Source organism: Apteryx rowi, unplaced genomic scaffold, assembly GCF_003343035.1.
Source record: "Apteryx rowi isolate R43461 unplaced genomic scaffold, aptRow1 scaffold_1047, whole genome shotgun sequence".
In the NCBI taxonomy this organism is placed as follows: Eukaryota; Metazoa; Chordata; class Aves; order Apterygiformes; family Apterygidae; genus Apteryx; species Apteryx rowi.
In genome coordinates this window covers 111350-123042 of record NW_020447250.1, presented here as the reverse complement: position 1 = coordinate 123042, position 11693 = coordinate 111350, and the positions used below count along the sequence as shown (strand labels likewise).

The following is an 11693-nucleotide window of genomic DNA, read 5'->3' as shown; positions in this document are numbered from 1 at the left end:
CAGCAGGGCTCAGGGCGCCCGACGGGGTGGTGGGACCCGGTGGGTGCTGGAGCTTGAGGTGCGTGATGGGGTGGTGGGATCTGGTGGGTGTCGGGGCTCGGGGTGTCCCCCGCTATCCCGCACCGGCCACTGGGTGCTCGACGGGGCAGCGGGACCCAGCAGGGCTCGGGGCGCCCGACAGGGTGGTGGGACCTGGYGGGTGTTGGAGTTTGGGGTGTCTGCTTCATCCTATATCGACCTTTGGGTGGCCCACAGGGTGGTGGGACCTGGAGAGGGTCTGATCTCGGGGTGTCTCCTCTATCCCATACTGACCCTGGGGCACCTGACGGGGTGGTGGGACCCGGTGGGTGTTGGGGCTTGGGGTGCCTGATGGGGTGGTGGGACCTGGTGGGTGTTGGGGCTTGGGGTGCCCAATGAGGTGGTGGGACCTGGTGAGGGTCTGGCCTTGGGGTGTCTCCTCCATCCCGTACTGACCCTGGGGCACCCAACGGGGTGGTGGGACCTGGTGGGTGTTGGGGCTCGGGATGCCTGACGGCGTGGTGGGACCTGCTGGAGGTCAGGGCTTGGGGTGTCTCCTCCATCCTGCAGCGGGTCTGGGGTGTCTCCAGCCCCAAAGTGCCTTCCCCGTCCCRTGCTGGCCTCGATGTCCCCCACCGGTGCTGGCAGCAGGACCTGCTGCGCCCCAAGGACGAGTCACCCGGCAAGCATCTGCCACGCATTGGGGGCCCTGCGGCACCTCTGCCATCCCACGCTGGCCCCCAGCATCACCCATGGGGCGTCGGGGCCTCAGGACCCCTGTCGTGTCCTGTGCTGGCTCCTGCCATCACCCCCTGGGCCGCTTCTTGGGGGACCCGAGGGGGTGACCGGGGCGCCGTTGGCCTTGCAGGGACCCGCCGCGTTGGGCGAGGCGAGGGAGCGGGCCATGGACCCCTGGGGYGCGGTGGAGCGGGACCAGAAGGCGCTGTACGAGGGCGACGTGCAGGAGGACTACGACACCCTGGTGACCCTGAGTAAGTGGTTGAGGAGGGCTGGGGGGGATCTTGCCCGACTCCAGACCTTGGAAGGAGCCGGAGACCCGGACCTGGGACCCCCCCCCGAGCACCCAGGTCCCATGTTCCAGCCTGATCCCACCCCAAAGGAGGACAGGGAAGAGCCCATGTCCTTGGTCCCTGCTCCAAGGACTTGCARTGAGGCTTGGGGAGTTTTGGGTGAAGTTGGGGGCTCCACCTGAACCTGGCTCGGAGGGGATGGAGCTGATGAGCCAGTTTCTTCCCTGTGCCGTGGGTTGGGTGCGGGCGGCCGCGGGAGCGACACCCGGCTGGATTCTTCCCCCTCTCTTCCCCGCCATCCCAGCAGGCGACGGGACGCCGAGCGACCATGAGGAAGAGGCTCCGGACGCGGACGGCCCCGAGATCGTGGAGCTGGACGCGACCGCCCTGCTGGGCCACGCCGAGGGGGCCTCCCCGGCGGCGCCGGGCGAGCAGAGCCCGGTGTGCGAGAGCCTGCGCTGGACGGTGGTGCAGCAGATCGACTCGCCGGGCAAGCAGCCGCGGCGGGGCGGCAAGGGCGGCCACGGCGCCGCCGCCGCCTTCCCCAACTTCAAGAGCATCATCGTGCTGCAGAAGAGCTACGAGTGCGGCGAGTGCGGCAAGACCTTCAGCTGCAGCTCCCACTTCAGCAAGCACCGGCGCACGCACACGGGCGAGAAGCCCTTCCTCTGCCTCCACTGCGGCAAGAGCTTCAACGTCAGCTCCAACCTCTACCGGCACCAGCGGGCCCACGCCGCCGAGCGGGCCGGCCCCCCTGCACCCCCCGCCGCCGCCGCCGAGCGGGCCGCCCACCCGCGGGGGCTGCCCTACAAGTGCGACGAGTGCGGCAAGAGCTTCCGCCGCAACACGGAGCTGGTGACCCACCAGCGGCTGCACACGGGCCGCCTGCCCTTCCAGTGCGGCCACTGCGGCAAGAGCTTCTCCTGGAGCTCCCACTTYGACCGCCACCAGCGCATCCACACCGGCGAGAAGCCCTACAAGTGCSCCGAGTGCGGCAAGTGCTTCAGCCGCAGCTCCCACCTCTACCGGCACCAGCGCACCCACGCCGGCGGGCGCTCCTACATCTGCACCTACTGCGGCCGCAGCTTCAACAGCACCCTGCACTTCGACCGCCACCAGCGCACCCACACCGGCCAGCGGCCCTACAAGTGCACCCTGTGCGGCAAGGGCTTCAGCGACGGGCCGGCCCTGGTCAAGCACCAGCGCCTGCACCTGGGCGACGGCCCCTTCCGCTGCGAGGAGTGCGGCAAGAGCTTCGGCGCCCGCGCCCAGTACGCCCGGCACCGGCGCAACCTGCACGGCGGCCAGGGCGGCGAGAAGCCCTACCGCTGCGGCGACTGCGGCAAGAGCTTCTCCTGGAGCTCCCACTGGGAACGCCACCAGCGCATCCACACCGGCGAGCGGCCCTACCAGTGCGGGGACTGCGGCAAGCGCTTCGGCCGGACCTCCCACCTCTACCGGCACCAGCGCACCCACGCCGGCGGGCAGCCCCACGTGTGCGCCGACTGCGGCAAGAGCTTCAACAGCACCCTGCATTTCCACAAGCACCAGCGCGCCCACGCCGGYGACGGCCCCCGGCACGCCTGCCCCGACTGCGGCAAGGCGTTCGCCGACGGCTCCGCTCTGGCCAAGCACCGGCGCACGCACACGGGCGAGAAGCCCTTCCCYTGCCCGCAGTGCGGCCGCCGCTTCAGCGTCAGCTCCCACCTCTACCGCCACCTCCGGAGCCACAGCGAGGAGAAGCCGCTGGAGGAGCCGCCGGATGAGCTCGCGCCCTATTAACGGAGCCGGGCGGAGGGAAGCCGGCGGGGCTGGAGCGGGGTTGACCTGCTCTCCGGGCTGGGAGCCGGCAGCCCCGGGCTCGCTGCCGCCCCGCGCCCGGGCGCAGCCGTGGGGAGGGAAGGTGCCCCGACGCCGCGGAGATGGGCGCAGCGTAGATCCCGAGCCTGCGTCGGCCCTCGYGGGCTTCAGATCCGGCCCCGAGGACGTAGTTTTAGAGGGTAGATTAGGAAGGTAGGTTAGCTAGGTGAGGAGAGCGGGATGGGGATGGAGCTGGCGGCTCAGCGTGCGGTAGGAACGTTATCGCGGTTTTTCGCCCCGGCGGGAAAAAAAACGGACGTAATCCTGCCCCGGGAAGTCAGGCGATCCCGGCAGCGCTCGCCGGGAAGCTCCTCTCCTGCTCGTCCTCGCGGCAGCCAGGAAGAAATCCCCCCCCGGCAGCCTCGCGGCTATGGGAAGCGGCGGTGCTGAGCGCCCGGGGAAGCGTGGGAAGGTTGAGGGAGCGTTTGGGAATGGTGGGAAAAGGTCCCGAAAGGGGAGCCGAAGGCTGTGGTTGGCATCCGTGAGAGAGGGTTGGTACGTGATGGAGGTTGGCGTGTCGGAGGATTGGGCGGATGGGGGAGATGGCGGCAGGAGGAGCTGGGATGGGGATGACGTGTTGCCCCCTTTCCTGTGACTCTGCGCCGCTTCTCCCGGGATGGAGGCGCTCGGAGAGGAGCAGTGTGGTGGGATGAGCGTGATGGTGGCAGGGAAATCCTGGAGGCTGCGAGCGGGGCTCGTCCTCGAGCCGGGAGGGAAAGGGCAAGGCCGCTGCTCTCGGCCTGCTCTGTGCCGGGGGGATCGGCCAGGAGAGGAGACTTGCTCCTCTGGGAGCTGCACCTGATCGGGGCGGGAASGTACGGTGGAGACCCGTTTTTGGCAAGTTCTTGGCAGGTGTGAACCGATTTTTTTCCTTTTTTTCCCCCCCACGCGTACCAGGTGAAACCTTAGTCGTTTTAAGCTGTGTCTAAATCGGGAAAAGGGACCAGCCCCGCGTTAGCTTTCCAGCTCGGTGATTCCCCGCAGCYGAGGCGCGAGACCTCCGAAACGGCGGAGCCGGCGCAGGCATCGCTGTGCGACACGGCAACATTCCCTGTCACTCGGCGCGTGCGACCCGGCTCTCGTGGCTTCGTTTTTAAGGAACGAGCTGGGGCGTCTCGCCTCGGCAAAGCTGCCGGTCCCGACCTGCTGGGCTCGGACCCAAGAGAACGTGAAGCGAGCGCTTTATTTAATCTATTTATTCTATTTATTCAGTGGGAGCCCAGCTGGGGATTTAGGCACTCGGCTTTGGTCAACGCGTCCGAGCCTGGGATGCGCTGCGGGGACGGGGAGCGTGGTTTTGGGGTGGGATTCCCGTTTCTAGGTGGTGCAGGTCGACCGCTGCGGCCGGGTTGCGTGGGAAGACCAGCCTGGATGGACCCCGTGGCATTCCTTGCTGGTGAGCCGCATCCGTGCCGAACGGTCTCCTGGCTTGCAGCAGAAACCCACCAGCGATGGAGATGGGGACCCAAGACTGGAAAAAACCCTCGAGCCGAGCTAGGGAAAGGCGGGCGTTCCCACGGTCGCAGCACGCAGCGACGGCCTCCGTCGTGCCGCAGCTCGGAGGCGGGAGCGCAGCGCGGGTCGGGGGCTCTTCCCGACCGTTCCCGGTTTCCCGCGGGTCTCCTTTCCGAGACGAGGAGCCTCTGTGCGCGYGGGGCTCGGTTCGCGAGCCCGATCTCTCGGCTGGTCGAGCTGGGGTTTTCGGAGAGGCGGCGGCTCCCGTGCTGCCCTGGCTGCCCGATCCATCTCTGTTCACGATAAGCAGGAACCGTGTTTGTATTGTGAATAAAATAGCCTAGCGAAAAGCCTCCTGGTGTGCTCCGCGTCTCTCTGAAAGGCAGGCTCGCCTCCCGCTGCGGATCCCGGCTCCCGTCGCGCGCAGGAGCGGAGGTCGGAGCGGCGTCCCGGGTTATTCGGGGTGAAACGCGGGTTTGGGCTCGGCTCTGGGGCGACGGATGCTGGCGTGCTCTAGCAACGTCCGCGCCCAGCTCGCGTGGGTCCCGGGACGCTCGGACCGGCAGCGACCGGCTCTTGGGGCTGCGTGAGCTTTTATGGCTGCTTTTAAGTCAGACCGGCTTCCCCRGCGCATCGGTGGAGCATCTGCTGTGGAGCTCCGTGTCCGCTGCAGCCGGCGAACACCGGCACGGGCTCAGCTGGAAGCAGAGCTCTTTTGAGGTCTAGTTATTCCGGGTAGCACAGCTCACTCAGCTGCCCTTTCCCRGTAATCCCATTTATTAACTCAAAGGGATAAAAGCAGCAGCTCCATCAGTTCGGTTCGATTATCTGAACTCATATCCGTGTCCTGAACTTGCAGTATTCTCTTGCAAGCGATTCACATCCCGTGGCATTGGCCGCAGGCAGTTGCACCCTAGGAAAACGCAAGTGGCTCGGGAGTTTGAACGACACCGATTTCTGACCCTTCGTCGCCTGTGCCTTGCTCCTCGGTGCATTCCAAAAAGTGAGGCTTATTCTCCTGGGAGAATATTCTCCCGGGGTCAAGAAGCACTGAATGTTGAAAGAATCCTTGACTTTCTGACACTGACTTTGGCCGCGAGCGTGAAAGCCTGGCGCTCCGCTCTTGCTTGGCCGCGTAACCACGCGATCCAGCCACGGGTCGTTCTGGGTTGAGCCAGCCCTGGGGAGGCTTGTTTTGCAACTGCTTTGGCATTTCCTTCTCTTACGCCTCTTCCCGGGAACTTCGGCGTGGAAGAGGAGCCCGAGCGTTGCTGCAGCGCCGATATCTAGACGCCGCTTGGAAGGGTGGAGCGGGGCTCGCGAGGGGGGACCGTGAGTCACTCGCGAAAAGCTCGGGGGAGTTCTGCATCTTCGGGCTGGAAGGTAAACTCCTCATTTTTTTGGCGGGATCATCGGAACAGCTGCCAGGGCTTTTGGCCTCCAGTCCTGGGCTCCTAGGAGGTGGAACGCGGGGCTGCTTGCCGCGGCTGCTCRGCCCGCGTGGTTATCTCCGAAATGGCAGATGCTTTTGCGGCTAGGAAGCCGAGCGCTCCCTCGGCACCAGGGGAGTCGCAGAGCCCCGAGCACGACCGCGTGGTTCCCACCGCGTGGTTGTCCTGCCTGGCCATGTCCTCGTTCTGGGCTGGCTTTTCTATATCCAGCAGCAGGTCACCGCAAGGAGAGGGCTTTGGGGGACAGGGGTAGGAATCAAGGGAAGCCAAGGCTGCTGGGACCCATGTCGCTGTGTCCTCGCCATGGGGGCTGCTGATGCGCCCTCCGCTCTTGCCTCCTCTGTTGGCCTTTGGGCCTTCAGAGATGCCCAAAACACCTCTCCGATGTCTTAGGAAGGAGCAAAGTTTTCTCCTCCAGCAGCTGGGCTTCCCAGAGCCTCTGCACCTCCAGAACGTCCTCCAGCAATAGCAGGTTGGTCACAACATGTGTCTGGTTGGACCCAGGACGAACAGAGCTCGACAGGTTCCTTGAGGAAAGTTCAGACCTTCTGGCGATTTTTCAGCGTAGCCTTTTGTAAGGGAATTTATTGACCTGTTTCATCTGAGTTTGTGGCTCAGCACCCGTTTCCTTCAGCGATTTCCATCCTTCCAAGAGAAAGAGGGATGAAATGCTGAATGCACCTATGTTTGCTACTAACTTTCGGGCACGTTTTCCTGCGTTAATTGTCCTGTTTGTCCATTTTTTTGTGGAATTAAAAAAACCCATAAATCTGGCATTTCATTTTTCAACAAGAAATCAGATTTTCCCCTAGGAAAAAAAATCACTTGTTCTGAAGTTCTCTGGAAATTCTATAATCTGTCATGTTTTCTTTTGAAAATCCTCTCTTATTATTATCTTCCTGGCTTTGGAACTGGTTTGAAATTATGATTCAAAAGAACTGACGTTTGCATCTTTGAAAAAATTCTTCCATCTCACGTGGTTCCTCGGGGAGAGCAGAGGAAGGGGAAGGAGGGAGGGTCTTCGGACCCCTCTTCTTGCTGCTTATTGACCCGGGCACGGTCCTGGCCATACGGCATGGTCCGGCAAAGCTGCTAKGGGGTGAGTGGATCAAGGCCAAATCTGGAGGGACAGACCCAGCGTGGCRTTCGTTCTTCTCCACGTTATCCCTTGGCTCTCCCTGCGCATCCATGGGTGCTGTTTGGCTTGGGACTTCCGCCAAAAAATTGCTTTTCCTCATTACTCAAAGGCTCACGGCTTGTCTTTCCGAGTTGCAGGAGAAGCCTGATAGAGGTTGTCCCTCACCTGACCTCCAGGCCAGCTCCACGTGGCGAAGTGCTGGCTGGAGCCCCAAAGTCAGGGTGACCCTGTGTCCGGACTTTGGTTTTCGTTGGCCAAGACGCCCAGACACCAACAGCCTGGGCTTTCGTGGGTGACCCTAGGCTGAAAGGGACTGCGGTTGGGGGGAATGGCTTCACCCACTGATGGAGACGGCTTCACCCACTGATGGAGACGGCTTCACCTACATGGGGAAAGCACCAGGAACGAAGGGGACATGGTTCAGCAGAGGCACGGCACACCTGACGCTAGCAGGAGCCTCTTGCTGTGGAAAGGGGTTTCTGCAGACCTCATTGCAGAAGGGTGGAGGGACTTCTCGAGGGCTCTGGTCCAAGCCCTTGCTCAAAGCAGGGCTAACTTCAAAGCTATATTGGCCTGCTGCTGCTCCTTGGGGGCCTCCCTAAGTGTCGGATGGTCTTTTGCAATAGCTGGATCACTCTTTTTCCGGAGAAAACGGTGGTCCCTGCAGATAAGAACAGGGCTGGAGCAGCAGGTCACGCCGACACCCTGCCGTGCCCAGGGCCTGGCAGCGTGCAGAGCTTGCTCAACTGCTGCGTGTCTTTGCCAAAAGCTCGTCTAAATGGATGGAAAATCATTGCACTGACCTGGCCAAGCTGGCAAAGCAGAAGGGGGATCCCGGCAGCTGGACTTTCCGGCATCCCGGTCACCAACGGGGCATGCCAGGGCCTTCGGATGTGCTTTAACCTCTGTGTCTGGGTGGGGACAGCCAGAGGTTTTTTGGCCACGTGCATCTGCGAGGTCGGAGCTCGTGGAAAGCTCCGCTGGCCTCGTTTCCCCAAAGCGGCAGCTCCGCCAYGGGCTGGCCGGGAAGCGGACCAGATTCCCCCCCTCCCCGGCTYGTGTCTTGGCTCCGCTTCCCGGCTCGCCTCCTCCCGGCCGGGCGCCCGCCCCCGGCTCGCAGAGCCCACAAATACCGGCGGGGAGCCGGCGCTCCTCGCCTCGTCTCGCCTCCCACCATGGCGATGCTCTGGCTCCTGGGCTGCCTCTGCGTCGGCRCGGCGCCGGCGCTGGCCAAGGTGGGCTCCTTCGGCGAGTGCCGCCGCTTCTTCTACGGGGGGCTGGAGCCCAAGCGGCTGGGCTCGCCGTCCGCCGCCAAGATCTGCCAGCAGCACCGCGGCCAGCCCTTCTTCGCCACCCTCTACGACCGCCGGCGCCTCGTGCCGCACTGGTCCGCCTACACGCTGAGCGCCGAGCTGTGCCCGGGGCAGGCGCAGCGCCGCAGCCAGTGGTTCGTGGAGCCCCAGGTGGGTCCCGTCCGTCCCCCGCGGCGGGGGCGCCGGGAACGGGGGGTCTCCGGCACGGGGAGCTGGGAAGGAGGGTGTCCCGAGGATGGGAGGAGGATGCAAGGGGGGTTTTCCCGCAGCGGTGATGCAGGGATGGATGGGGACCCCGGAGGCGTGGGAATTTGCTGCTGCCGTGCCCTAAAAGAGAGGAGGGGGGATGCCCTAAAACGCTCCCCGCCGGAGCGTTGCTGACCGGCCCGGGGCTCTCCGCCTTTCCCGCAGCTGGTCAGCGCGGACTTGTCGCCGGACATGGCCATGGAGAGCGAGTGCAGCCYGTGCCGCGGCGAAGGGAAGCTCAGCCAGGCGCTGAACGAGCACTACGAGGACACGGCCTTCGTCCGGGGCCAGCTGAACCCCGGCGCCCACCAGTGCGGCGCCTCCCRCACGGCCACCTTCGCCCTCACCAACGCCGTGCCCCTGGAGCCCTGCTTCGCCCACGGGCGCTGGCGGGCGCTGCAGCGGGCGCTGCGGGCCCAGCTGCGGCAGAGCTGCCCCGCGAGCGACGGTGGCGTCGCCTACCTGGTGACGGGGGCCACCCCCGGCGCGGACGCCATCCCCGCCGCCGACGACAGGGAAGGGGACCGCGAGCGGCTGCTGGGCCAGGTGACGGTGCCCCGGCACGTCTGGACGGCCGTTTGCTGCGACAACGCCAAGCCGGAGGAGAAGTTCTCCCTGGCCTTCCTGGCGGAGAACAAGGCGAGCTCCAAGATCCAAGTCCTCCAGGTGAAGAAGCTGGCRGAGAAGCTGGCGGCCATACACCAGACGCTGGAGACCATCGAGATCTTTGCGGACGACTGCAACTCGCAGAGCCCCAAAACCCAGGACGTTTTATCGGCGGTGACAAATGYCCTGGACTCCTCTCTCTCCGCCTTTCCAGCAGAGGCGTGGAAAGACCTGGATGATCCAGACAGCTCCGAGGAGGACCAGAAGCTGGACGTGGCGGTCACCTTGAGCTTCTCCAGCATGGCAAGGTGGCACCAGCGCTTCACCAAGCTGCACCGCCAGGGCTCCCTGGCCTGTGTGCTGCAGCGGGCCGACACCGTGGGGGACCCRGCCGTCCCCGCCGGCACCTGGGCCAAGGAATGCGTCCTGCAGGAGCAGAAGCACCTGCCCGGCTCCATGGCGGCGGCCGAGGGCTGGTCCTGCGACCGGCTGCCCTGCAACTTCCACGGCAAGTCCTCGCACCGCTGGTGCTACAYGGACGAGCGGAGCGGCGAGAGCCGGGTCCCGTGCTGCAGCAGCCGCTGCGCCGCGGCGGACGGCGAGGAGAAGTTCACCTGCGACCGGGGCGACGGCAAGCGCATCGCCTGCTCGCCGCTCTACTCGRCCGTGACGATCCAGGGGCAGCCGTGCCGGGCCGGCTTCCCCTGCGGCCTCTACGGCAAGCGCTACTTCTGGTGCTACACGGACGACCAGAACAACTGGGGCTACTGCTGCGCCCCGCAGCACTTCTGCGGCAGCCACGGCTACAGCTACTCCTGGTGCTACGTGGGCAACACCTGGAGCAAGTGGGAGTACTGCAACCCCTGAGCTCGGCTCTGTCCCCGGGGTCCGCGGCCGCGGGCTGGGGGCCAGCCATCGCCAGCTTTAGGCTTTCCCGGGACGCGGGATGCGCCCGGAGCGCTGCTCTCCGGAGGCCTCGTGCCGGCAGCTTCCACGCAGGCGGCAGGAGGAAGCGGGGCACCTTGCTGCTCCCCGGGAAGAGCTGCTTGCACGGTTAAGACCGGCGGCTGTTTCCGCCGCCGGAGCTTCGCCGGTTGTACTCCCGCGTGCACGAATAAAGTYGGCGCTTTGGGCAAGAGCCGCTCCGTGTCTGCTTTTAGCACCGCGGGGGGAGCAGAGCCCCACGGAGATCGCTGCTCCGAGCGAGACCCCTTGGCCGGGCACGCGCCTGGGGCCGGAGCCGCGACGTTCCCGCTTCCAGACCCACCCCTGGCTCTGACTTCTGGGGCGCGGGGGCCGGCGGAGGGGCTCTTCCAGGGCATCGTCACCCCGGTGCATCCCGGACGGCGCTCGCAGGGCAACCTTGCCCCACCGCCAGTCCTCGTGGCTGTCACGGCATCTCGCACCCCAGCGCTCCCGACTGCGAGACGCCGAAGACCACCCGAATTTTCACGCGCCGGATAACGCCCCGTTGCTCTGAGCCCCCRTCGCGTGACGTGGTTAGAGGCAGCTCGTGCAGGAGCTGATGCTGTCYGGGCACTAATGGGCATTAACGGCCCCGATCTGCCCCACCTGGGACCCCCACCCACCCCTGCCCATGGCCCCGGGCGCTATTTAAGCCCAGCCTGGGGCCATCAGCCCCTTCCCCAGCTCTGCTGGAGCAGCACCGCTCTGCAGCTCGGCCCCAGCCATGGATCCCGCTGATCCGGACCCTGGGCCGGCTTCCCGGCTTGCCCCCGTTCCTGCCTCATCCCCACAGATGTCCCTGGACCGGGGACCATCCCCGGCCACCCTGCTTGTCCGGCTCAGGTACCGCGGGCCCTTGGGGAGCTGCTGCGCCGCGGCGGCTGCTTTGCCTCCTGCCAATGCTCCCGCTACTCTCATTTTTTCCCCGTGAATTGGGAAGTAAAACTTCGCCGAGAGTCTGGGGTTTCCCCGCGATGCTGGAGACATCCAGCGGTGACTCGCACGCTGCAGCGCGCGCAATTATCCGGTTATAATTCATGGCCCGAGGGCTCATTAATTCTCAGCCGGCGCTTTCTGTCCAAAAGCGGGGACGCGCGTGCGAGCGTGGGCACGGAGCGATTCCCGGAGCTGTGAGCGGGCACAGGCGGTCGCTCTGCCGTCTCTCCGGCTCATCCTTCCCTGCACACCCAGAAATGCTCCCGTGGTTGCGGTCTGCTGCCGCACGCTGGGGTGGGCGATTTGCTCCCTTTGCACCGTGCGGAGCCGGGGCACCCTGCTCCGCTCCTGCCATCAAGGGGGTTTTGAGGGAAAAGGTTCCCGAGGGAAGGCTGCTGCGAAGCTGGGTTTGCCGTGGTGTCCTGCACCAGCCCGCCTGGAGTTCGAGCCCGGCGAAGCAGAGGGCCCCGGGCGAGTGTTGGAGATGGGCCCTGCTGTTCGCACCACGCCGGGGTCGGACGTGCCGAGCTGGTGTTGTCTCATCCCGCGTGGAGTCTCTGGTGTCTAACGCTGCGGTTGTGCCCGTCCCTCGGTCGCCTTGCAAGCGTCCCTGGTGGCTCCTGCCCCGGGGGGGCCCCGCGGCCGCCCTGCCCTTGGGCATCGCCGTGGCGGG

General features: G+C 65.3%; 2 protein-coding genes across 3 annotated transcripts in view; one reads left to right on the top strand and one right to left on the bottom strand.

Annotated features, from left to right (window-relative positions):
- The window catches only part of LOC112967213 (zinc finger protein 11-like), a 108366-nt gene that overhangs the window by 34065 nt on the left and 62608 nt on the right, over window positions 1-11693 (bottom strand). The gene's annotated exons all lie outside the window — the stretch shown is intronic.
- LOC112967127 (zinc finger protein 501-like) overlaps window positions 1-11693 on the top strand; it is a 109327-nt gene that overhangs the window by 42928 nt on the left and 54706 nt on the right. The window contains exons 4-5 of one of the 2 annotated variants that reach the window (XM_026067915.1): window positions 1628-2742; window positions 6628-6650. In XM_026067915.1, the coding sequence (XP_025923700.1) occupies window positions 1628-2742; window positions 6628-6650 (1138 nt within the window). Of the gene's footprint in view, window positions 1-903; window positions 1011-1353; window positions 2904-6627; window positions 6651-11693 lie in introns of those variants that run through there. The other variant, XM_026068106.1, reaches the window with a different exon arrangement.